Genomic DNA, 2,467 nt, shown 5'->3' with positions numbered 1-2,467 from the left:
GGGACAGTCTTGTGCTTCACAGCAGGTGATGCGCAGGGTGCCTGGCTGTAGCAGTACGTGCTGGTGTGGAAATGACTTCAGGATGACGTTGCCACAGATGACAGACAGGAGCTGATCTTGGGCTAGATCAGAAGATCTTAGTAACAGGCCTTGCCATTGACTAACCCTTCCATGATCCCGCTTCTGCCTTGTGCACCCTCAGCGCTGGACGCGGAGTGTCTTCTCCCTGTTGCCTGCGTGAGGCTGTGACCTCCCGCTGAGGGCCGAGCCGTGTGTCTGGCCTAGGCCGCCACTCCCTGGCAGGCCTCTGTGCTTGTTGGAGGGTTGGCGCTAACCAGGTGGGTCCGTTAAGCAGGTGTTCGTTGCCATTGACCAAAAGTAGTAACATTGTTACTCTTCTAGTCATGACTCGTAATCCATAAAGCAAACAAACTGCTGGAAAGCACGAACAGCATCAGATGCTGATCCTGCAGCCACAGGAATGCGGCTCGTGCCCCGGACACGTGGCACGCGCGTTGTTGTGCTGCGGTTTTCAGGTACACGTGGGTAACAAGAGTACACTTTATGGTTTGCTCAGGTGAGCTTCTGGGAGAAGTAGGGGAGTGTTTAGGCCTGCAGGAAGCGGCTGGTGGTGTTGCCTGCTGAATACAGTGAGTGGCGCGACGATCGGCGTGTCCGTGTCGGCGCCGGTGTTTTCCCAGCAGCGTCTTCCCGTCTCGTCACTCTCGCTCCTTTGCGTTTCAGGTGAGATGAGTGAGAGCCGAGCAAAGAGGGTTAGGATAAAAGAGGTGGACGGCTGGACCCTGAGGATGCTCATCGATTACGTTTACACCGCAGAAATCCAGGTTACGGAAGAAAATGTGCAGGTAAGCGTGAACACTGCACGTCATTTAGCTCTGTATGCATACAGCTTCTTAAAGAAGCACACCTGGCTGGGCACGGTGGCTCAGGCCTGTCATCCCAGCACTTTAGGAGGCCAAGGCGAGAGAATCGCTTGAGGCCACGGGTTCGAGACCAGCCTGGGAAACATAACAAGACCCTGTCTCTATTTAAAAAAAAAAACAAAAGACAAAACAGCAAACCTACACAGTGTACATTTTGTACAAAAGTAATGGGATTCAGTGTTAAAATTGCATTTCTAAAAGGACATTTGGAATGATTACATCTTTTTAATGTTTTTGATTTCGGTATCTTTTATGTACTTAACGTTTGAAAATACAGATCCTTTGGTTCTCTGAATGATGCTTGTTCTTTCATGAAAACACTGTCATCATTTATGACGACTGATTGATGCTGCCCACAGCTTTTCTTTATTCCTTGGAAGGGTGAGGTCTGCAGAGGACGTGTTTGACTGCCAGCTCCCTTCATTTCTTTTACTGTTTCCGCACCTGCTTTAAGTGCTTCTGGAATTCAGCTAAGAGTTGGCATTGCACCTTTCTTATTTTCTTTATAAAAACAACTGTTTTATATATGTTACATAAATGTTTAAGTAATACAGATGGATGTGAAGTAAAAGGTGAAGGTCCCTCTTTAAAACTGCTCTTCTCCTTGAACCTACCCAGCCCACACGCATGGGTCCGCTCCTCTCTGTAGGGGCGGCTTCTGTCGTGTTTGGGGTGAGCCCTTGCAGACCACTCTTCACGCATTCATTCTCTCCCTCCCTCCCTCTCTCTCTCTCTCTCACTCGCGCGTACACACACACACACACACACACACACAGAGTTTTCTTTACATAAATATATTTATGCCATACTGTTTTTCTGCAACTTGCTTTGTTCACTGAACAAAGTGTCTTAGAGGTCTTTACATAGTAACAGACATGGGTCTAGCTCATTCTTTTGTGTGGTACCCTGTTATGCCAGTCAGGGTGTATGATTTTTCACCTTTACAAAAATGATGCAGGGAATGGATGCTTTTATATTTTCATCCAAAAATTTCATAAGCTAGATTCCTCAAAGTGGAATTGGTGGATCAGAGAGTACATGCATATTTTAATCTTTTGGAAGTGATGCCAAATTGCCATCTAAAAATTTGTATTTATTTATAATCCTTCCAACAGGGACACTGTGTTTTAAGGACAACGAACAGAACTGGGACTAAATTCTTAAGAAATAATCTTTAAATTCTACTTGCACAAACAGGAGATCGTGGGTTCAGTCTTTAGTTCTTTTTAACTAGTGTGCTACAAAGTGTTTGAATGTGGAGCTGCAGCCTGTGGAGCGCCTGCCTTGTGGAGACGGTGCTGTGGACGGTTAAATGCGTGCACACCAGCGGTGGGAAGGCTGCCAGGCAATCTTTCCCAGGTGGCCTCATTAGCCCTTGCTAGAAGGTTCTGTTTGTGAGGGAGGCATTTGGAAACCTCGGTCAGTATGTGAGTTGTGTATAAAGGAATGGATGTTCACGCTAGATGAACACTTTTTAGCATGGAAGAAGTGTTTGGTGTATGTCATGAGATCATGGTACCAAC

General features: G+C 46.6%; 1 protein-coding gene across 1 annotated transcript in view; it reads left to right on the top strand.

Annotated features, from left to right (window-relative positions):
- The window catches only part of KLHL2 (kelch-like family member 2), an 85,419-nt gene that overhangs the window by 30,712 nt on the left and 52,240 nt on the right, over positions 1-2,467 (top strand). The window contains exon 4 of the mRNA XM_012656998.1: positions 745-866. Within this exon, the coding sequence (XP_012512452.1) occupies positions 745-866 (122 nt within the window). The remainder of the gene's footprint in view (positions 1-744; positions 867-2,467) is intronic.

Source organism: Propithecus coquereli, unplaced genomic scaffold (genome assembly GCF_000956105.1).
Source record: "Propithecus coquereli isolate 6110/MARCELLA unplaced genomic scaffold, Pcoq_1.0 Scaffold53, whole genome shotgun sequence".
NCBI lineage: Eukaryota > Metazoa > Chordata > Mammalia > Primates > Indriidae > Propithecus > Propithecus coquereli.
The sequence above is the reverse complement of the archived record's forward strand: the minus strand, read 5'-3'. Positions and strand labels throughout refer to the sequence as shown.